The sequence below is a fragment of the Cherax quadricarinatus genome, chromosome 32 (assembly GCF_038502225.1).
Source record: "Cherax quadricarinatus isolate ZL_2023a chromosome 32, ASM3850222v1, whole genome shotgun sequence".
Taxonomy (NCBI): Eukaryota; Metazoa; Arthropoda; class Malacostraca; order Decapoda; family Parastacidae; genus Cherax; species Cherax quadricarinatus.
The window spans coordinates 30,264,519-30,287,474 of record NC_091323.1 but is presented as its reverse complement, the minus strand read 5'-3'; the positions used below and the strand labels follow the sequence as shown (position 1 = coordinate 30,287,474).

At 40.4% G+C, this 22,956-nt stretch overlaps 1 protein-coding gene across 11 annotated transcripts in view; it reads right to left on the bottom strand.

Moving 5' to 3' along the window:
• The window catches only part of LOC128690257 (uncharacterized), a 92,461-nt gene that overhangs the window by 52,202 nt on the left and 17,303 nt on the right, over nucleotides 1-22,956 (bottom strand). For all 11 annotated transcript variants that reach the window (XM_070090583.1, XM_070090585.1, XM_070090584.1 and 8 more), the window contains one exon: nucleotides 11,697-11,789. In XM_070090583.1, the coding sequence (XP_069946684.1) occupies nucleotides 11,697-11,789 (93 nt within the window). The remainder of the gene's footprint in view (nucleotides 1-11,696; nucleotides 11,790-22,956) is intronic.

Here is a 22,956-nt window from a genome sequence, read left to right as displayed (position 1 = left end):
ATCCGACTTACGACCACTCTACTTACGACCGTGTTTTTTATGCCAAATTTCTGGGAAATAAACAACTATTTGTGTTGTACACAGTGTTTATCCTAAACCTTACAGTATAAAATGCAATACTAACAACATAAAAAGTAAAGTAAAACATTATTTTTTTTATTATCACACTGGCCGATTCCCACCAAGGCAGGGTGGCCCGAAAAAGAAAAACTTTCACCATCATTCACTCCATCACTGTCTTGCCAGAAGGGTGCTTTACACTACAGTTTTTAAACTGCAACATTAACACCCCTCCTTCAGAGTGCAGGCACTGTACTTCCCATCTCCAGGACTCAAGTCCAGCCTGCCGGTTTCCCTGAATCCCTTCAGAAATGTTACTTTGCTCACACTCCAACAGCACGTCAAGTATTAAAAACCATTTGTCTCCATTCACTCCTATCAAACACGCTCACGCATGCCTGCTGGAAGTCCAAGCCCCTCGCACACAAAACCTCCTTTACCCCCTCCCTCCAACCTTTCCTAGGCCGACCCCTACCCCGCCTTCCTTCCACTACAGACTGATACACTCTTGAAGTCATTCTGTTTCGCTCCATTCTCTCTACATGTCCGAACCACCTCAACAACCCTTCCTCAGCCCTCTGGACAACAGTTTTGGTAATCCTGCACCTCCTCCTAACTTCCAAACTACGAATTCTCTGCATTATATTCACACCACACATTGCCCTCAGACATGACATCTCCACTGCCTCCAGCCTTCTCCTCGCTGCAACATTCATCACCCATGCTTCACACCCATATAAGAGTGTTGGTAAAACTATACTCTCATACATTCCCCTCTTTGCCTCCAAGGACAAAGTTCTTTGTCTCCACAGACTCCTAAGTGCACCACTCACTCTTTTTCCCTCATCAATTCTATGATTCACCTCATCTTTCATAGACCCATCTGCTGACACGTCCACTCCCAAATATCTGAATACGTTCACCTCCTCCATACTCCATAGTAAAACATGAAATACCAAAATAAAACAATAAAATAAAGTCTTTACAAAAATGTTTTGTTGATATTCAGTAGTAAAGTTCGACTTACGACCATTTCGACTTACGACCGGTTTCTTGGAACCGAACTCAGTCGTAAGTCGGATGGGAGGTGTACATGAGTAGGTGTGGGTGGGTGTGAGTTGGACCTGACTAGCTTGTGCTGCTGGGTCTGGTGCAGTGCTCCATCCTTGAGTGGAGATGACCAGGCTGGGTGGGTCATTGGGAAAATCCGGGGGGGTGGGTCAATGGTCTAATCCTGGGGGGAAACATGGACCTGCTCCGCTTGGGTCAGTAGGCCTGTTGCAGTGTTCCTTCTTTCTTATGCTCTTGTGTTCTATAAGCACAGCTTGATTAATGATACTCGGCATGGATTCACGAGGGGCCGTTCCTGCCTAACCAATTTATTAACCTTCTTCAGTAAAGCTTTTGAGGCCATTGATCAAGATAAAGAATTCGATATTATTTATTTAGATTTTAGCAAGGCTTTTGATAGAGTACCGCACCAGAGACTGTTAAAGAAAGTGGCAGCTCATGGCATTGGGAGAAAAGTGCTGTCATGGATTGAGTTATGGCTCACCAATAGGAAGCAGAGAGTATGCGTATGGGGTTAAATCCGAGTGGGGATCTGTAACAAGTGGTGTTCCACAGGGATCAGTCTTGGGCCCGTTGTTGTTTATAATATATATCAATGACCTTGCTGAGGGAATTACTAGTGACATGAGCAAATTCACTGATGACACAAAGATAGGTAGGATAATTGATTCAAACTTAGATGTCAGGGAGTTTCAGGAGGATTTAGACAAACTCAATTCCTGGTCAGAAAAGTGGCAGATACAGTTCGATGTAGATAAATGCAAGGTTCTGAAGCTCAGGAGTGTCCATAACCCTAGTACTTATCAGTTAAATAATGTAGAACTTAGCCATACAGATTGCGAAAAGGATTTGGGGGTTATGGTAAGAAGCAACCTTAAACCAAGACAGCAGTGCCTAAGCGTACGTAACAAAGCAAACAGATTACTGGGATTTATATCTAGAAGTGTAAGCAACAGAAGTCCAGCAGTTACTTTACAACTTTATACATCATCAGTAAGGCCTCACCTAGATTACGCAGCTCAGTTCTGGTCTCCATATTACAGAATGGATATAAATTCGCTAGAAAATATCCAGCGTAGAATGACCAAATTAATACATAGCATTAGAAATCTTCAGTATGAAGAACGATTGAAGACTCTTAAACTACATTCACTTTTAAGACGAAGAATGAGGGGAGACATGATCGAAGTGTATAAGTGGAAGATGGGTATTAACAAAGGGGATATAAATAAGGTTTTGAGTATATCACTTCAAGAAAGAACCCGCAATAATGGATTCAAGTTGGATAAGCTTAGATTTCGAAAGGATATAGGAAAGTATTGGTTTGGAAATAGGGTAGTTGATGAGTGGAACAGTCTGCCTAGTAGGGTTATTGAAGCTAAAACGTTGGGTAGTTTCAAATTTAGGTTAGATAAATACATGTAGTAGTAGGTTGGTAGACAGCAACCGCCCAGGGAGGTACTACCGTTCTGCCAAGTGAGTGTAAAATGAAAGCCTGTAATTGTTTTACATGATGGTAGGATTGCTGGTGTCTTTTGACTTTTCCTTTTATATCCATGAGGAAGTGGAATAAGAATCTTTCCTCCGTAAGCCATGCGTGTTGTAAAAGTCAACTAAAATGCCAGGAACAATGGGCTAGCAACCCCTTTTCCTGTAATAATTACTAAAAAGAATAATAAGAAGAAAACTGTCAAAGTGGGAAGTCTGAATGTGCGTGGATGTTGTGTGAATGATAAGAAAGAGATGATTGTGGATGTTATGAATGAGAAGAAGCTGAATGTTCTGGCTTTAAGTGAAACAAAGCTGAAGAGGAAGAAATGGGATTAGGTCAGGGGTTTCTAATAGAGCAAGAGCTAAAGAAGGAGTAGCAATAATGTTGAAGGATAATCTATGGCAGGAAAAGAGGGACTCTAAATGTATTAATTCAAGGATTATGTGGAGTAAAATAAAGGTTGGATGTGAGAAGTGGGTTATAGTAATCGTATATGCACCTGGGCAAGAGAGAGGTATAGAGGAGAGAGAGATTTTGGGAAATGTTGAGTGAATGCATGGGGAGTTTTGAACCAAGTGTGAGAGTACTTGTAGTTGGGGATTTTAATGCTCAAGTGGGTAAAAATGTTGTGCAGGGAGTAGTAGGTAAATTTGGGGTGCCAGGGGTAAATGAAAATGGGGAGCCTTTAATTGAGCTATGTGTAGAAAGAGGTTTGGTAATAAGTAATATATATTTTATGAAAAAGAGGGTAAATAAATATACAAGGTATGATGTAGCACGTAATGAAAATAATTTGTTAGATTATGTATTGGTGGATAAAAGGTTGATGGGTAGGCTCCAGGATGTACACGTTTATAGAGGGGCAGCTGATATATCGGATCATTATCTAGTTGTAGCTACAGTTAGAGTAAGAGGTATATGGGAAAAGAGGAAAATGGCAACAACAAGTAAGAGGGAGGTGAAAGTGTATAAACTAAGGGAAGAGGAAGTTCGGGTGAAATATAAGCAACTATTGGCAGAAAGGTGGGCTGATGCAGGTATGAGTAGTGGGGGGGGGGGGTTGAAGAGGGTTGGAATAGTTTTAAAAATGCAGTATTAGAATGTGGGGCAGAAGTTTGTGGTTATAGGAGGGTGGGTGCAGGAGGAAAGAGGAGTGATTGGTGGAATGATGAAGCAAAGGGTGTGATAAAAGAGAAAAAGATAGCTTATGAGAGGTATTTACAAAGAAGTGTTATAAGAAGAGCAGAATATATGGAGAGTAAAAGAAAGGTAGTAGTTGGTAGTAGGTTGGTAGACAGCAACCACCCAGGGAGGTACTACCGTCCTGCCAAGTGAATGTAAAACAAAAGCCTGTAATTTTTTTACATGATGGTAGGATTGCTGGTGTCTTTTGTCTGTCTCATAAATATGCAAGATTACAGGTATGTCTTGCTACTTCTACTTACACTTAGGTCACACTACACATACATGTACACGTTTATTTATACACACTCATCTGAGTTTTCTTTGATTTTATCTTAATAGTTCTTGGTCTTATTACTTTTCCTTTTATATCCATGGGGAAGTGGAATAAGAATCTTTCCTCCGTAAGCCATGAGTGTTGTAAAAGTCAACTAAAATGCCGGGAACAATGGGCTAGTAACCCCTTTTCCTGTAAAGATTACTAAAAAGAATAATGATAACAAAAGAATGATAACAAATTCTCACTACAGGCAGCACACTCCACCAATATTCAATACACTAAACCTACTCACCATACAAAACATCCATACTTATTACTGCACCTATTACATACATAGAACACTTAACTCTGATATTAACCCTCCCCTCAAACATCTCCTTGCCAACCTCAACAGAACACATGACCATAACACAAGGCACAGATCACTCTTTGATGTTCCTCGTGTCCATCTCACACTATGCAAAAACTCAATGCACATAAAAGGCCCTAAAATCTGGAATTCATTACCTGTAAATATAAAAGAAACACTACCTGTTTATAAATTCAAGTCTCTTCTCAAAGATCACTTACTCACCCAAAACCAAATAAATACTGAATAACTGAACCTTATAAATTGTATATCTTAAATGTTTCTCACAATTATATCACATAAATGTTAAACCTAAAACCCAATCTAACTTTATTATTTTTTAAATACACTACCTAACAGAATACTCCATATGACTGAATGTACAACAATGCATGCAACCATATGACCTGTCTTTGTAATACTCACTTGTGCTTTATAGTAATCTGTTTACATTAATGTCTTATCACTGATTTCATCATTGCTTAGTTAATCTTAAGTTAATTTTAAGCCAGCCCGTAATGCTATGCATAGTATAAGTGGCTTTGGCATGCTGCTCTTATCTGTATTTTTTTGTACCTCTGTATGTGTGCTCAAATTGTAAATAAATAAATAAATAAATAAATAAATAAATAAATAAGAAGAAGAAAATTGTCAAAGTGGGAAGTCTGAATGTGCGTGGATGTTGTGCAAATGATAAGAAAGAGATGATTGTGGATGTTATGAATGAGAAGAAGCTGGATGTCCTGGCTTTAAGCGAAACGAAGCTGAAGGGGGTGGGAGAGTTTCAATGGAGAGGAATAAATGGGATTAGGTCAGGGGTTTCAAATAGAGTTAGAGCTAAAGAAAGAGTAGCAATAATGTTGAAGGATAAGTTATGGCAGGAAAAGAGGGACTATAAATGTATTAATTCAAGGATTATGTGGAGTAAAATAAAGATTGGATGTGAAAAGTGGGTTATAGTAAGCGTGTATGCACCTGGAGAAGAAAGAAGTGTAGAGGAGAGAGAGATTTTGGGAAATGTTGAGTGAATGCGTGGGGAGCTTTGAATCAAGTGCCAGAGTAATGGTGGTTGGGGATTTCAATGCTAAAGTGGGTAAAAATGTTATGGAGGGAGTAGTAGGTAAATTTGGGGTGCCAGGGGTAAATGTAAATGGGGAGCCTTTAATTGAGCTATGTGTAGAAAGAGATTTGGTAATAAGTAATACACATTTTATGAAAAAGAGGATAAATAAATATACAAGGTATGATGTAGCACATAATGAAAGTAGTTTGTTAGATTATGTATTGGTGGATAAAAGGTTGATGGGTAGGCTCCAGGATGTACATGTTTATAGAGGGGCAACTGATATATCGGATCATTATTTAGTTGTAGCTACAGTTAGAGTAAGAGGTAGATGGGAAAAGAGGAAGGTGGCAACAACAAGTAAGAGGGAGGTGAAAGTGTATAAACTAAGGGAGGAGGAAGTTCGGGGGAGATATAAGCGACTGTTGGCAGAAAGGTGGGCTAGTGCAAAGATGAGTAGTAGGGGGGGGGGGTTGAAGAGGGTTGGAATAGTTTTAAAAATGCAGTATTAGAATGTGGGACAGAAGTTTGTGGTTATAGGAGGGTGGGGGCAGGTGGAAAGAGGAGTGATTGGTGGAATGATGAAGTAAAGGGTGTGATAAAAGAGAAAAAGTTAGCTTATGAGAGGTTTTTACAAAGCAGAAGTGTTATAAGAAAAGCAGAGTATTATTTATTTTATTATTTTTATTATCACACTAGCCGATTCCCACCAAGGCAGGGTGGCCCGAAAAAGAAAAACTTTCACCATCATTCACTCCATCACTGTCTTGCCAGAAGGGTGCTTTACACTACAGTTTTTAAACTGCAACATTAACACCCCTCCTTCAGAGTGCAGGCACTGTACTTCCCATCTCCAGGACTCAAGTCCGGCCTGCCGGTTTCCCTGAATCCCTTCATAAATGTTACTTTGCTCACACTCCAACAGCACGTCAAGTATTAAAAACCATTTGTCTCCATTCACTCCTATCAAACACGCTCACGCATGCCTGCTGGAAGTCCAAGCCCCTCGAGTATATGAAGAGTAAAAGAAAGGTGAAGAGAGTGGTGAGAGAGTGCAAAAGGAGAGCAGATGATAGAGTGGGAGAGGCACTGTCAAGAAATTTTAATGAAAATAAGAAAAAATTTTGGAGTGAGTTAAACAAGTTAAGAAAGCCTAGGGAAAGTATGGATTTGTCAGTTAAAAACAGAGTAGGGGAGTTAGTAGATGGGGAGAGGGAGGTATTAGGTAGATGGCGAGAATATTTTGAGGAACTTTTAAATGTTGAGGAAGAAAGGGAGGCGGTAATTTCATGCACTGGTCAGGGAGGTATACCATCTTTTAGGAGTGAAGAAGAACAGAATGTAAGTGTGGGGGAGGTACGCGAGACATTACATAGAATGAAAGGGGGTAAAGAAGCTGGAACTGATGGGATCATGACAGAAATGTTAAAAGCAGGGGGATATACATGTATAGTGTTGGAGTGGTTGGTACTTTTGTTTAATGAATGTATGAAAGAGGGGAAGGTACCTAGGGATTGGCAGAGAGCATGTATAGTCCCTTTATATAAAGGGAAAGGGGACAAAAGAGATTGTAAAAATTATAGAGGAACAAGTTTATTGAGTATACCAGGAAAAGTGTACGGTAGGGTTATAATTGAAAGAATTAGAGGTAAGACAGAATGTAGGATTGCAGATGAGCAAGGAAGTTTCAGAGTGGGTAGGGGATGTGTAGATCAAGTGTTTACATTGAAGCATATATGTGAACAGTATTTAGATAAAGGTAGGGATTTATGGATTTAGAAAAGGCATATGATAGAGGGGATAGGGAAGCAATGTGGCAGATGTTACAAGTATATGGAATAGGTGGTAAGTTACTAAATGCTGTAAAGAGTTTTTATGAGGATAGTGAGGCTCAGGTTAGGGTGTGAAGAAGAGAGGAAGACTACTTCCTGGTAAAAGTAAATCTTAGGCAGGGATGTGTAATGTCACCATGGTTGTTTAATATATTTATAGATGGGGTTGTAAAAGAAGTAAATGATAGGGTGTTTGGGAGAGGGATGTGATTAAATTATGGGGAATTAAATACAAGATGAGAAGTGACAGTTACTTTTTGCTGATGATACTGTGCTTATGGGAGAAAAATTGCAAAGGTTACTGGACGAATTTGGGAGTGTGTGTAAAGGTAGAAAGTTGAAAGTGAACATAGAAAAGAGTAAGGTGATGAGAGTATCAAATGATTTAGATAAAGAAAAATTGGATATTAAATTGGGGAGGAGGAGTATGGAAGAAGTGAATGTTTTCAGATATTTGGGAGTTGACGTGTCAGCGGATGGATTTATGAAGGATGAGGTTAATCATAGAACTGATGAAGAAAGGCGAGTGGTGCATTGAGGTGTATGTGGAGGCAAAAAATGTTATCTATGGAGGTATGAAAGTATAGTAGTACCAACACTCTTATATGGGTGTGAAGCTTGGGTGGTAAATGCTGCAGCGAGGAGGCGGTTGGAGGCAGTGGAGATGTCCTGTCTAAGGGCAATGTGTGGTGCAAATATTATGCAGAAAATTCGGAGTGTGGAAATTAGGAGGTGTGGAGTTAATAAAATTTTAGACAGAGGGCGGAAGAGGGTTTGTTGAGGTGTTTTGGTCATTTAGAGAGAATGGATCAAAGTAGAATGACATGGAGAGCATATAAATCTGTAGGGGAAGGAAGGTGGGGTAGGGGTCATCCTCAAAAAGGTTGGAGGGAGGGGTAAAGGAGGTGTTGTGGGCGAGAGGTTTGGACTTCCAGCAAGCATGTGTGAGCGTGTTAGATAGGAGTGAATGGAGACGAATAGTATTTGGGACCTGACGAGCTGTTGGAGTGTGAGCAGGGTAATATTTAGTGAAGGGATTCAGGGAAACTGGTTATTTTATATAACCGGACTTGAGTCCTGGAAATGGGAAGTACAATGCCTGCACTCTAAAGGAGGGGTTTGAGATACTGGCAGTTTGGAGGGATATATTGTGTATTTTTATACGTATATATACTTCTACACTGTTGTATTCTGGGCACCGCTGCAAAAACAGTGATTATGTGTGAGTGAGGTGAAAGTGTTGAATGACGATGAAAGTATTTTCTTTTTGGGGATTTTTTCTTTCTTTTTGGGTCACCCTGCCTCGGTGGGAGACGGCCAACTTGTTGAGAGAGAAAAAAAAAAATACACGAGTGATAATAAGGCAAACAGATTACTGGGATATATATCAAGAAGTGTAAGCAACAGAAGTTCAGAGGTTATATTACAGCTTTATACATCATTAGTAAGGCCTCAACTAGATTACGCAGCTCAGTTCTGGTCTCCATATTACAGAATGGACATAAATTCATTAGAAAACATTCTATGAATATATTAGAGGGATGACTCACGAAATCGTAATGACACGATTGCAAACAAACTATACCCTGGCCGGGATTGAACCCGCGGTCAGAGAGTCTCAAAACTCCAGACCGTCGCGTTAGCCACTAGACCAGCTAGCCACAATAAGATTCGTCCAACTAGGTGTAGAAATATACCTAGTTGTGGCTAGCTGGTCTAGTGGCTAACGCGATGGTCTGGAGTTTTGAGACTCTCTGACCGCGGGTTCAATCCCGGCCGGGGTATGGTATATTAGAGGGATTAATGAAAATGTCTATATTAACGAAAAAAGTTATTTAATGTGCCCAAGAGTGATTTTTATTAGCATTATGTAATGTTTTCCCTCCACCCGGCAACCACACCTCCACAGCATATAAACAGCATGTTTATATGCTATGTAATGTGTTTCTTATATAATTTTGAAGAAAATGTTATAAACGGATTAATGATAATATCTATATAGACATAAAATTAGACATTTAATGTACCCAAGAGTGATTATTATTACATAATGGAGAGATGAGCTCATGGAGAATGTAAACAAACCGAGTGGCACGCACTGTATTCGAAAGACCGCTTGCCCTATAGAAAGTTTAGGTCATAATCTAAGATTGCCATATTAGCAGAATGCCGTAAGGTGAAACGCCGAAAAGCAGGGCCCTACTGTACATTGAATTTTTGTAGAGGTTTAGCCAGACATGAAGAATGTCAGAGATTTTTGTGTCTGGTATTGTGCCTATGGGACTTGTAGGTTGCACAGTAGTAGGTGTGGATGTTCTGTACAGTGAGTAAGTTTAAATCTTTGAAGAGTGGGGAGGGGGGTGTTGCCTAGTATTGGATTGCATGATAATTCTGCAGCTTTTTGTTTGGTTATTATTGGCTTTAGGTAGGTTGCTGCTGTTGATCCCCAGGCACAAATAGCATAGGTGAGGTAGTGACAGAAGAGTGAATGGTATAGTGTTAGTAGGGCTGACTGTAGTATGTAGTAACACATCTTAGAGAGGATCCCAACTGTTTTGGATACTTTTTTTGTTATGCGTTGGATATGGGTGCTGTATTTCAGGTTGCTGCCAAAGTGCACATTGCTAAGTGAGGAGAGACTGTAATAGACTAGTACAATCTACATATATTTTATGCATTCATGACATACCCAAGTTTCTTATTTTTTTTTGGTCGCAAATCTCTAAAAAATTTTCCAATATATTTACTGAAAAAAAATCTGGGTATAAGTGGACCCAAGCAGTCCAAACCTGTGTTCTTCAAGGGCCAACTGTAGTTTTGTCTTTAATGTTTAAAGGATAAGGATTCTGTCAATGATAAATAACATAGGGCTTGACCTGAAATCATCTGATGCATTAGCACACAGAAGCAAGTTCGAACAATTCTCCACTGCCTTGAATCCAGGTGCACTTTTTTCTTGTTTGCTGGTTTAAGTTCAAGATGGCATCTTCTAGAAAAATATGCCTGTCTTGTCAGCAATGAACATTTGCTTGCTTAAGGCTACCCTCAGAAATAATTTCCTCCAAATGGGCAGGGAAATTCTCTGCAGTAGCATGGTCAGTAGAAGCACTTTTCCACTAAATTTTGTTATTATGCTGCTGAATGCACACTTTCAAACAGCTAACCATCCAGAACCAAATGGACACACTTGTGCTGCCTTTTCCTTGCCGATGACAGTCTTATAGGCAACTCTCCTTGTTTTCTGCTCTACCCACACATTCAGCAACTTTGCTGTTTTACTTAACTGTACTGACCTCTTTAACATTCTTTTCAGCCTGTCACAATCAGGATTACTCACTGCCAAAGGTCTACACTTCATTCTTTCTAATTGTACAAAATACAGTGGACCCCCGGCTTACGATATTATTTCATTCCAGAAGTATGTTCAGGTGCCATTACTGAAAGAATTTGTTCCCATAAGGAATATTGTGAATTAGATTAGTCCATTTCAGACCCCCAAACATACACGTACAAACGCACTTACATAAATACACTTACATAATTGGCCGCATTGGGAGCTGATCGTAAAGTGGAGGTCCACTGTATTGCTTCATTTATGTGACCCAGCATTTAGGTTTATCTAATACCTATATTTTTTCAAAATGCTCATACTTTCAGGTTTATTCTTCACGCCTTCAGCTTCACTACTATTTTTATTGGGTGTCATGGTTAATATCCAGAGATGAGATAAGGTGATGAAAAGATCCAAACTCACTTAACCTTACACTGTCCAAACGTAGATCTACATTCGTATGCGTAGCGCTTCGAACGTAGATCTACTCTTTTTTACATAAAGAATGTAAAATTGAACGAAGATCTACGTTCGGAGCACCACGCGTATGAACGTAGATCTACGTCTGGACAGTTTAAGGGTTATATCATGGACAACTGAGTAGTTACTGTACATGGCCATGAGGCAACTGGAGCACGAGAGGATGTTTACATAATAGGGTGACAATATGCTTTCCCCTTAAAAACACTGGGCTTGCCTGTAGGCTAAACATGGCATAGATGGAGGGAATGTACTGTAGCTTATGGCATGTTCAATTGGGATTTAACTTGCAATGTGAGATGATGCTTATTTTTTCCAAAATTTACCACATGCTACAACATGTTATAACTTTTTTTTTTTTTTTTTTTTTTTTTGCTGTGCAACATCAGACTGGATAACAAGATTTTATTATTGTTATTGAAGCTAAAGTCATATACACGTATAGAGCGATTCTGTATTCCTGTTACTGAGGAACCTACAGTCACATACAATACTGCATGCTTGTTACTGAGGCATCTGTATTAATACAAGCATAAATGGTGAATGCAACACTCACCATTAATTAAGCTGGTGTTATATTTGTGATCTTTCAACAATGTAATAATGTCAACATAATTCTTCCATTCTGCCAGTTGGAGAGGTGTTGCCCCTGTGAAAAGAAGATATTTAAAGTTTCACTGGTTACTTGTGCACTGATAACATAGGTAATGATATGCATACTAATCCTAACACAGTGTTTACATCAAAGATTATTATACACAGTCATATTTACAAGCTAAGAGGTATCATCCTACCTCAGCTCATATCAAAACTCCAGACATATACAGTAGGGCCCCATTTATATGGCGGGTTAGGTTCCAGGCTATCGCCGGAAAGCAGACATCGCCGGAAAGCAGAACTCCATTTTTTCCATTTATAAATGCATATAAATGCCAGACAAGAAGTTTACACTAACTTATATTAAGTTAGTAATAGAACTAGGCATTAAAAACACAAAAAGTAAAATGTATACAGAGTACATTCATTACTTATCTTAGAGTATTTGTAATCTTAATGTAGGGCGAGAGGTGAGTGGTACTTATTTGTAGGTAGCCCTGGCTCCCCGTCTCCTACTTAATATACGATATTTAAAACAGCCCAGAGTTAAAATACACATACAGTACACTCACTATTTACCTTAAAATATGTGTAGTCTTAATGTAGGACGAGAGGCGAGTAGTATTTATTTGTAGGGAGTCGGTGTAAGTAGCCGGTAGGTGTAGCCCACCTGGGCTACACCTACCGGCTACCTACACTGTGACCCAAAGCCATATTATTAGCATCGACATACCTTGTTCACTGAATTTAATCGTTTCTAACAACTACCTTTAGTTGCCATCATAAACTAAGGGAGAAGTAATGAATAATTCATGCCGAAAATTGTAAACCAAAGTGGAGTGGGGGAGGGGCTGGGTCAAACGCAGATTCACACACATTTTCTCACGTGCCTGACCAGAGAAAACGAATGTTATCCCTCCGCCTAGCTACCACACAGGTCCACAAGTATTATTATCAAAGCACATATAAAATATGCAATAAATACTAGACAACAAGTTAACACTAATTTATATTAACCCTTTCAGGGTCCGCCCCGTAGACCTACGGCTTCACGTTGAGTGTCCAAACCGTAGATCTACGCCAAAATTCTAGCGCCATCAAATTTAGCGCGAAAGCACTCATAGGCCTACATGTGAGAGAACGGGTCTGTGTGGTGGGTGTGCGCCATAACCAAAAAATCTAGGCGCCCACATAGCATTCTGGGAACACCGGCTCAGTTACCCTTGTTCACCATGCCTCGTCGCAAGTCAGCTCTCACTCCCCGGAAAATTGGGACTCTCCTCTTCCTATCTGATAGTTCTGACACTGATGGAAGTGGAAATGAAGACGAAGTCTACGGCTTTGATCAGTTAGTGACCGAAAAGAATGACCAGGATATCGATAATAGTGCAGAAAACCCTGACGATCCTCAACCTTCTACCTCTGGTGTGGGCACTCGTGGCTCACGGTCGGTTGTTCCTCAACGCAAGAGAAAGCTAATACAGTGGACCCCCGGTTAACGATTTTAATCCGTGCAAGAGGGGTAATTGTTATGCGAAATAATCGTTATGTGAATGAATTTTCCCCATAAGAAATAATGGAAATAAAATTAATCCGTGCAAGACACCCAAAAGTATGAAAAAAAATTTTTTTTTACCACATGAAATATTAATTTTAATACACACAAACTGAAAAAGGCATGCACACTTACATGACACTTACTTTTATTGAAGATCTGGTGATGATTGATGGGATGGGAGGAGGGGAGAGCATTATCTTCTTACTGTTTAGAAGGGGAATCCCCTTCCATTAGGACTTGAGGTAGTAAGTCCTTTTCTGGGGTTACTTCCCTTCTTTTTTTAATGCCACTAGGGCCAGCTTCAGAGTCACTGGACTTCTTTCGCACAAGATATCTGTCCATAGTGGCCTGTACCTCTCGTTCCTTTATCACTTCCCTAAAGTGTTTCACAACATTGTCAGTGTAATAGTCACCAGCACGGCTTGCAATAGCTGTGTGAGGGTGATTTTCATCCATGAAGGTTTGCACTTCAAGCCACTTAGCACAGATTTCCTTTATCTTTGTAGTAGGCAACTTCTTCAATTTCTCTCTCCCCTCCTCTGAACCAGTTTCCCCAGGTCTGGCCTCTTGCTCTTGAAGTTGATCTATCAGCTCATCAGTGGTTAGTTCTTCATTGTCCTCCTCCACCAACTCTTCCACATCCTCCCCACTAACCTCCAACCCCAAGGACTTTCCCAATGCCACAATGGATTCCTCAACTGGCATACTCCTCTCAGGGTTAGCCTCAAACCCTTCAAAATCCCTTTGGTCTACACATTCTGGCCACAGTTTCTTCCAAGCAGAGTTCAAGGTCCTCTTAGTCACTCCCTCCCAAGCCTTACCTATAAGGTTTACACAATTGAGGATATTAAAGTGATCTCTCCAAAACTCTCTTAGAGTCAGTTGAGTTTCTGAGGTCATTACAAAGCACCTTTCAAACAGAGCTTTTGTGTACAGTTTCTTGAAGTTGGAAATAACCTGCTGGTCCATGGGCTGCAGGAGAGGAGTGGTATTAGGAGGCAAAAACTTGATGTTAATGAATTTCATGTCCCCATAAAGTCGCTCTGCCACGTCTGTAGGATGACCAGGGGCATTGTCTAACACCAGGAGGCACTTAAGTTCTAATTTCTTTTCAGTTAGGTAATCTTTCACATTGGGGGCAAATGCATGGTGTAACCAGTTATAGAAAAATTCCCTAGTGACCCATGCCTTACTGTTTGCCCTCCACAGCACACACAAATTATCCTTGAGGACATTCTTTTGCCTGAACGCTCTGGGAGTTTCAGAGTGATACACTAATAAAGGCTTCACTTTGCAATCACCAGTAGCATTGGCACACATGAGAAGAGTAAGCCTGTCTTTCATAGGCTTATGTCCTGGGAGTGCCTTTTCCTCCTGAGTAATGTAGGTCCTGCTTGGCATTTTCTTCCAGAACAGGCCTGTTTCATCACAATTAAACACTTGTTCAGGTTTCAGTCCTTCAGTTTCTATATACTCCTTGAATTCCTGCACATATTTTTCAGCTGCTTTGTGGTCCGAACTGGCAGCCTCACCATGCCTTATCACACTATGGATGCCACTACGCTTCTTAAATCTCTCAAACCAACCTTTGCTGGCCTTAAATTCACTCACATCATCACTAGTTGCAGGCCTTTTTTTAATTAAATCGTCATGCAACTTCCTAGCCTTTTCACATATGATCGCTTGAGAGACGCTATCTCCTGCTAGCTGTTTTTCATTTATCCACACCAATAAGAGTCTCTCAACATCTTCCATCACTTGCGATCTTTGTTTCGAAAACACAGTTAAACCTTTGGCAACAACAGCTTCCTTGATTGTCTTTTTGGTGCCCACAATAGTAGCGATGGTCGATTGGGGTTTCTTGTACAACTTGACTAGGTCGGCAATACGCACTCCACTTTCATACTTATCAATGATCTCTTTCTTCATTTCAATGGGTATCCTTACCCTTATTGGTGTACGGTTGGCACTAGAAGCTTTCTTGGGGCCCATGGTCACTTATTTTCCAGAAACACCACCGAAAACACTGTAATAATACGAAATATTCCGAGTGTATGCTTGGATGTTAGCGCGGAGGCTGCCTGGTAAACAATGGCACGGGCGGCACATGTGAGGCTGGGTGAGGGCGCACATTAGACGCGTCTCGGACGAAAATCGGTGAGCGGGTTTTTAATCGGTATGCGCGGCAAAAATTTTGCGATTAAAGTAAGCGGTATGCGAAATAATCGCTATGTGATGCCATCGTTATGCGGGGGTCCACTGTATTTTCGCATGGCCAGGCCTCTGACTTCAGTAATGATGATGATAGTGACGTGGATTGTGATTTTATTGCGCTCGACAATCATTCGAGTAGTGATAGTGAGGAATCATATTCACCAGTGAAGCATCGGTATGTTCGCCGCCGCATGCTCTCGGGTAGTGTACCCTATGCTGTGCCCAGGGGACGGAGTACATCCCGTGGCCCTACACCAGTTTTAGGTAGTGATAGTGAGGATGATGTGGCTACACTTGGCATGGATAGACCACAGGCATCAGTGGATGGTGGTAGTGGTGATGGTAGTGGCACCACCACGCGTGACTCACCAGCCCACGCTGGGACCCACGCTGCTGACTCGTCAGTTCAAGGACAAAGCGGAGCGTCAGCCACCAGCCCACCACAACCACGACCACCCGCACAACCAGCCTATGGTGTCCAGTATCCACCAGCAAACCGTATGTGGGATTGGCAGCAAAATCCCAATTTTGTTCCCAAGCCTCACCACTTTGATGACTCTCAAAGTGGAATTCTACCTACTTGTCCCCTTGGAACCACGGCCAATGAACTGGAATTCTTTGAATTATTCTTTGACCAGCCATTGATGGAAACTATTGTCAGGGAAAGTAACAAGTATTTTGAGTACACCATGGCAAATACGATCATATCACCACAGTCAAGACTACACAGGTGGAAAGAGACGACTGTTGCAGAAATGTATTTGCTTTTTGCAACAATAATGCTTATGCCTCATGTCTATAAGCATAATATAAAAGCATACTGGTCCACAGATCGGCTAATTTCTACCCTGGTCTTCAGTGAAATCATACCAGTGAACAGGTTTATCTTACTCTTACGTATGTTGCACTTCTCTGACAAAACCAGGCCTGACAGAAGTGACAGGTTATACAAGATTAGAAATGTTTTCATGTATCTCAAGCAAAAGTTCAGCATATACTTTCATCCATTCAAGAATCTTGTAATTGACGAGTCTTTGATTTTGTTCAAAGGTAGACTGTCATTCAAGCAGTATAAACCAAGCAAGAGGAAACGCTCTGGTATAAAACTGTTTGTACTCTGTGACTGACAGTGGCCTGGTGTTGGATATTGTTGTATACACGGGAAGTAAAACATTGAAAGATACCAAGATGTTATTGGGTATCTCAGGTGACGTAGTGAGAAACATGATGGCACCTTATCTTGGTAAGGGGCATACATTATATACCGATAACTGGTACACAAGCCCATTACTCAGTGATTTCATGCGAGTGAACAAGACAGATGTGTGTGGCACAGTGCGTTCTAATCGTAAACATATGCCCAGGCTCAACGCAGGTGCTCGTGGTGATGACGTGCAGGTGTTTACTGCCAATGACATCATGGCATTACGGTGGCATGACAAACGAGATGTCACATTGTTGACAACCATTCACCGTAATGAAATGCAAGACAGTGGCAAAGTTAATCGAGTGACTAATGAACGTATTCGAAAACCAGTGACAGTGATTGATTATACACAAAACATGCGCTTGGTTGACAAATGTGACATGCAGATTGGTTTTGTTGACTGTGTTCGTAAGAGTTACAAGTGGTACATGAAACTTTTCTTCCATCTCATGGACATTTCTATGCTCAATGCATATAATATGTACCAAATAAAGACTGGCAACAGACCACTGTATGGTGAATTTTGTTTGTCTGTTGTCAGACAACTCATAATGAAGTACCAGGTAAGAACACCTGCTATACAACAAGGTCCTCGAATTACTCAGGATATACCCAAGCGTTTGAGGAGGGAAGGTGATCATTTCATAATACAGCTTCCTTCAACTCAGAAGAAATTTGCTCAGAAGAGATGCATCGTCTGTGCACAAACAAAACGACGGCAACAAAGACGCAAAGACACTCGGTTTATGTGTGAGGAATGTAAGGTGCCTCTGTGCATGGTGCCTTGTTTCAAGGAGTTCCACAAGCTCCAGCAGTTCTAAAACCATGTCCAGTGATTGTAAATATGTAAATATATGATAGAACATTAGTATTATACAATATTTGTGCATGTTTATTGTAATAAACAACAGTGGTAAACAATAATATGATAATAACTTTAGTGCGGTTATTGTGTTCAATACAGTGAGTTTATATATATACATTATATACAGTATTGATCTCTCAGGCCCCAAATGTTAGTAGGAATAGAAAAAAATTGGAAAAGAAAAGAAAAAAATTAAAAAACCGCTAAATAATGTAATGCGCGTATGTAGAATTCGTCGATGTTGCCGCCACCACATCATTTTTGACAAACTTCTTGGCACTGTATCTCGGTAAGTACTGATCAGATTTTTTTTTTTTGTCTTATTACCTTCACAAAAATATGCTCTTTAATTCTGTAAGAAAAAATATTTTTTTTTTTTTTTTTTTCAAAATTTCTTGGACACTGGAGCACCACTTCAGATTTTGGCCTTGGACCCTGAAGGGGTTAAGTTAGCAATACAAATAGGCATTAAAAAACACAGTCTTCAAGCTGGCACTGGACAAGCACCTAAAGTCAGTTCCTGATCAGCCGGGCTGTGGCTCGTACGTTGGTTTGCGTGCAGCCAGCAGCAACAGCCTGGTTGATCAGGCGCTGATCCACCAGGAGGCCTGGTCACAGACCGGGCCGCGGGGGCGTTGACCCCCAAAACTCTCTCCAGGTAAACTCCAGGTATTACTTAAAATATTAATATTAATGTGTGAGAGGCGAGTGGCAGGGCGTTTATTGAATAAAATCAGAACGGCACACCATCATCCTTGCTCCACGTAAAATTGTCACACTATGGTATTAGAGGGCACTCCCTCAACTACCTTAAGTCATACCTCAGGAACAGAAGCCAATATGTGTAAGCAAATGGGGCAAGCTCTTCCGCTCAACCAATTACAATTGGTGTCCCACAGGGAAGTGTCCTTGGCCCTCTTCTCTTTCTCCTATACATAAATGACCTACCAAATGCTTCGCAATTACTCAAACCCACACTTTTTGCAGATGACACTACATACGTCTTCTCTCACCCGAGCCCAGTCACGCTAGCCAATACTGTAAACACCGAACTACAGAAAATATCTACCTGGATGAGGACTAACAAACTTAAACTAAACATTGACAAAACCTACTTCATTCAGTTTGGTAACAGAGCTACAGATGTACCTCTTAACATAACGATAAACAGATCACCTATCACAAAGCTAACAGAGGGAAAATTCTTAGGAATCCACCTTGATAATAGACTCAAATTTCATACACATATACAACAAATTTCTAAGAAAATTTCCAAGACTGTAGGCATACTATCGAAGATACGGTACTATGTTCCACAGTCAGCCCTCCTGGCCCTTTATCACTCTCTTATTTACCCCTATCTCACCTATGGAATTTGTGCATGGGGCTCAACAACAATTAACCATCTCAGACCACTAATTACCCAACAAAAGGCTGCAGTTAGAATGATGATAAATTCTCACTACAGGTAGCACACTCCACCAATATTCAAAACACTCAACTTACTCACCATACAAAACATCCATACTTATTACTGCACCTATTACATACATAGAACACTTAACTCTGATATTAACCCTCCCCTCAAACATCTCCTTGCCAACCTCAACAGAACACATGACCATAACACAAGGCACAGATCACTCTTTGATGTTCCTCGTGTCCATCTCACGCTATGCAAAAACTCAATGCACATAAAAGGCCCTAAAATCTGGAATTCATTACCTGTAAATATAAAAGAAACACTACCTGTTTATAAATTCAAGTCTCTTCTCAAAGATCACTTACTCACTCAAAACCAAATAAATACTGAATAACTGAACCTTATAAATTGTATATCCTATATGTTACTCACTCTTAAGTTAATTTTAAGCCAGCCCGTAATGCTATGCATATAAGTGGCTTTGGCATGCTGCTCTTACCTGTATTTTTTTTTTTGTACCTCTGTATGTATGCTAAAATTACTAAATAAAATAAAAAATAAAATAAAAACTTGGCACTTAAAGCAAGAAGCTTACGACTCCTCTTTTTATCGCAGCTAGGCTTAGACGCCATCGTCAATGAGAGCCAACTAGTTAACGAAAGAGTAAACGAGAAAGAGAACAAGATACAGACTTCAGACAATGTAAGAACACAAACTGAACAGGTAGTGGGCGATCACTTGGTCAGGCGAAATAAATGCGTATTAATATGCGTCTACTTTTAGTTCATTCACGTACGTTTGTAAGAGTTTGTAAAGCTTTTACCTCACATTGTGTACTAGTACATTATTATTATTATAATCAAAAAGAAGCGCTAAGCCACACAAGTTAGTACAGAATGAACAAACAGCAACACTCCCATTCTCATGCAACACACCATATTAGATATTATTCAATTCAAGTTTATTCTCTCTAAGGGTTACAATGTGGGGTTTACAGGTTTTGGGTATTGTGTGGTTTACATGTTATAAAATACTAATTACAGAGGGGGCCACTAGGACACCTAGCATGGCTAGGCATTTCGAGCAGACTTAGATTAATTCTTAACATTAAATCCTTACAGATTATAGTATTAAGGCTAAGTGACTACATCATAATTTGTGAGTATAGCAATGTGAATGCTTTTGTTTTGGCACAATACAAGGTGTCTATATTGGAGTATCATAGGCAAACTTATGACTAGTTAGGATTCATTATTTTAAGATTAAGATTAGTATTTCTGGGTTTATAGTCAGTGGGTGAGTGAGTAATTGTGAACCACCAGGTGGTTATCATGTAGTTAGTTGTCGGGGTGGATCAGGGAGATAAGATGTTTTCTAACTGTAGTTTTGAAAGTGATGAATGTGTCTGCAGTTCTCGAGTTTTCAGGTAGGGTGTTCCAGATTTAAGGTCCTTTGAAATACATCGAATTTTTGTAAAGGTTTAGTCGAACACAGGGAATGTCATAGAGATGTTTGTGTCTGGTGTTATGCCTGTGGATACTGTCACAACTATCAAGAAAGCATTTTAGGCCAAGGTTAATATTGGAATTTAAGGTCCTGTAGATATAGATTGCACAGTAGTAAGCGTGGATGTTCTGAACAGGGAGTAAGTTTAGATCTATGAAGAGTGGGGGGGGGGTGTTGCCAGGGATGGGATTTAGTGATTATTCTTACTGCGGTTTTTTGTTGGGTTATTATTGGCTTTAGGTGTGTTGCTGCAGTTGAACCCCAAGCACAGATAGCATAGGTGAGGTATGGATATATAAGTGAATGGTATAGTGTGAGAAGGGCAGTTTGTGGCACGTAGTATCATATCTTGGAGAGGATCCCAACCGTTTTGGATACTTTTTTTATGTGTTGGATATGGGTGCTGAAATTTAGGTTGTTGTCGAGGTATAGGCCAAGGAATTTCCCCTCATTATGTCTGGCAATTAGAGTGTTGTCAATCTTAATGTTAAATTGCGCAACACCTGCTCTGCTACCAAACATAATATAGTAGGTTTTGCCAGTGTTAAGTGTAAGTTTATTGGCTATCATCCAAGTCAATATTTTGAGCAGCTCCTCGTTAACAATGGTGTTGAGGGTGGCAAGATAAGGCTCCAACTTCATCCTGTTCCCTACTTGTATGTCTCATAACAATAAAAATGCTTTCAAATGAGCTGATGTAGGTAACAGCTCTTAGCTTGCCAATAAAGATAGGAATCCTTAACCTGTAAATAGCTTGTCAATAAAGCTAGGGATCCTTAACCTTGTCAAACTCTGTGTAAAAAAAAAAAAAAAAAAAAAAAGATGACATAAGTCATGTCGTCAGCAAAGAGAATGGGTTTCAGGTGTTGGGATATGTTTGGAAGATCATTGATGTAAATGAGGAAGAGCAGGGGTCCAAGGGCACTTCCCTGTGGAACTCCATTATCAAGTGGCCGTATTGATGAGGCTGTGTCTTTAATGGTGACATACTGATACCTATTAGAAAGGTAAGATTTAAAATATGCAAGTGCATATTATTATTATTATTATTATTATTATTATCATAATAGGAAAGGGAGGGGGTGTGTGGACCAGGTGTTTACAGTGAAACATATAAGTGAATAGTATTTAGATAAGGCTAAGAGGTCTTTGTGGCATTTATGGATTTGGAAAAGGCATATGACAGGGTGGATAGGGGGGCAATATGGCAGATGCTGCATGTGTATGGTATAGTAGGTTACTGAAAGCAGTGAAGAGTTTTTACGAGGATAGTGAGGCTCAAGTTAGAGTATGTAGGAAAGAAGGAGATTATTTCCAAGTAAAAGTAGGCCTTAGACAAGGATGTGTGATGTCACCGTGGTTGTTTAATATATTTATAGATGGGATTGTAAGAGAAGTAAATGCGAGGGTCTTGGCAAGAGGCGTGGAGTTAAAAGATAAAGAATCTAACACAAAGTAGGAGTTGTCACAGTTGCTCTTTGCTGATGACACTGTGCTCTTGGGAGGTTCTGAAGAGAAGTTGCAGAGGTTGGTGGATGAATTTGGTAGGGTATGTAAAAGAAGAAAATTAAAAGTGAATACAGGAAAGAGTAAGGTTATGAGGATAACAAAAAGATTAGGTGATGAAAGATTGGATATCAGACTGGAGGGAGAGACTATGGAGGAGGTGAATGTATTCAGATATGTATTTGGGAGTGGATGTGTCAGCGGATGGGTCTATGAAAGATGAGGTGGATCATAGAATTGATGAGGGGAAAAGGGTGAGCGATGCACTTAGGAGTCTGTGGAGACAAAGAACTTTGTCCTTGGAGGCAAAGAGGGGAATGTACAAGAGTATAGTTTTACCAACGCTCTTATATGGGTGTGAAGCATGGGTGATGAATGTTGCAGCGAGGAGAAGGCTGGAGGCAGTGGAGATGTCATGTCTGAGGGCAATGTGTGGTGTGAATGTAATGCAGAGAATTCATAGTTGGTAAGTTAGGAGGAGGTGCAGGATTGCCAAAACTGTTGTCCAGAGGGCTGAGGAAGGGTTGTTGAGGTGGTTCGGACATGTAGAGAGAATGGAGCGAAACAGAATGACTTCAAGAGTGTATCAGTCTGTAGTGGAAGGAAGGCGGGGCAGGGGTCGGCCTAGGAAAGGTTGGAGGGAGGGGGTAAAGGAGGTTTTGTGTGCGAGGGGCTTGGACTTCCAGCAGGCATGCGTGAGCGTGTTTGATAGGAGTGAATGGAGACAAATGGTTTTTAATACTTGACGTGCTGTTGGAGTGTGAGCAAAGTAACATTTATGAATTGGTTCAGGGAAACCGGCAGGCCGGACTCGAGTCCTGGAGATGGGAAGTACAGTGCCTGCACTCTGAAGGAGGGGTGTTAATGTTGCAGTTTAAAAACTGTAGTGTAAAGCACCCTTCTGGCAAGACAGTGATGGAGTGAATGATGGTGAAAGTTT